General features: G+C 37.1%; 1 protein-coding gene across 1 annotated transcript; it reads left to right on the top strand.

Annotated features, from left to right (window-relative positions):
* Positions 1 to 206: 206 nt before the first annotated feature.
* LOC139842910 (uncharacterized) lies at positions 207 to 1058 on the top strand. The gene has a single exon (XM_071833007.1). It carries the CDS (start codon positions 207 to 209, stop codon positions 1056 to 1058), a length of 852 nt encoding a protein of 283 aa, XP_071689108.1.
* Positions 1059 to 1469: the final 411 nt, after the last annotated feature.

A 1469-nucleotide genomic window follows, 5' to 3' on the forward strand; every position in this document is an offset into this window, starting at 1 on the left:
TTCGAATGCGGTGACGTGTTTTTCTTAGGATTATGAATGATATTCTAAGCTACTCAGCAAATCCATTGCCGTATTATTTTAGATGGTTTCATCGAAGACAAGATACATGTGGTAAGTGGAGTATTAGCCCACATTTGAAGACGACAGCCACGCTACGTTAGCTAGCATACGGTTATACACCGGATGCGTTGGATGAGTATCTTCAAATGTCTGAACGATTTGCTCGGGAATCTCTACACAACTTTTGTAGGTGTATCATTGATTTGTATGCTAACGTGTACGTAAGAGAGCCTACTTTGCACGACATTCACCGTTTGTATGAAGGTCATGAAAGGATTCATGGTTTTCCGGGCATGTTGGGTAGTATAGATTGTATGCACTGGGCATGGGCAAAATGTCCAGTTGCGTGGAGAGGACAGTATATGCGAGGTGATCACAGTCACCCAACTATTATGCTTGAAGCGGTCGCCTCGTATAATAATTGGATTTGGCATGCGTATTTTGGTGTTGCGGGTTCAAACAACGATATTAATGTGCTAAACACTAGTGATTTGTTCAACTCAATGCTTAATGAGGAAATGCCCGACGATCCTTATCAAATAAATGGGGTTCATTATAGCAGGGGGTATTATTTAGCTGACGGTATTTATCCAACTTGGGCGGCATTTGTTAAGGGATTTTCAAGTGCCGTTGACGAAAAACGTACTTACTTTACAAAGAAACAAGCGAGCGCTCGTAAAGATGTTGAAAGAACGTTTGGGATCCTACAAGGCCGTTGGCATATTCTTCAGCAACCCGCACAAGCTTACGAAGTGAATATAATGAGACAACTAATGTACACGTGCATCGTGATACACAACATCATTATCGAAGACAATGGATACAACCTTGCTGAAAATGATTGGGTAGTTGAGCCCGTCCAACATATACAACATACGTGGATCGATAGGTGTGACGCTCGTGCAAGAAGAACAAGGGAGTTACGTGATAGAGAAGTGCATGAAGGCATACGATCTGATTTGGTTGAACATTTGTGGGATCTTCGTGACGACTTATGAATTTTATTACGTACTAGTTTATTTTATGAATTTTATTAAATGTAATGGTTTATTTTATGAATTTTAATAAATGTAATAGTTTATTTTAATAAATGTAATAAATGTAATAGTTTATTTTATGAATTTTAATAAATGTAATAGTTTATTTTATGAATTTTAATCAATTATTTAGTTTTTATATTATATTAGTTAAATACAATATTTAAAAATCAATTTAAAAAATAAAAAATAAAAAATGGACACTGAAATTGACACTGAAATGGACACTGTGGACACCTCCACCTTACACACTGCCAGTCAATTTCAGTGTCAAAAATGGACACTGGAATTGACACTAAAAAATCGACACGGACACCTCGTGCTCTAAGACCTGGTCTGAATAGGTGGCTTAATTTCTTCCCTTAAAACCGT

Source organism: Rutidosis leptorrhynchoides, chromosome 4, assembly GCF_046630445.1.
Source record: "Rutidosis leptorrhynchoides isolate AG116_Rl617_1_P2 chromosome 4, CSIRO_AGI_Rlap_v1, whole genome shotgun sequence".
Lineage (NCBI taxonomy): Eukaryota > Viridiplantae > Streptophyta > Magnoliopsida > Asterales > Asteraceae > Rutidosis > Rutidosis leptorrhynchoides.

Coding starts and splice junctions, on each gene's coding strand:
- LOC139842910 (XM_071833007.1), top strand. CDS start 207: ATGTCTGAACGATTTGCTCGGGAATCTCTACACAACTTTTGTAGGTGT.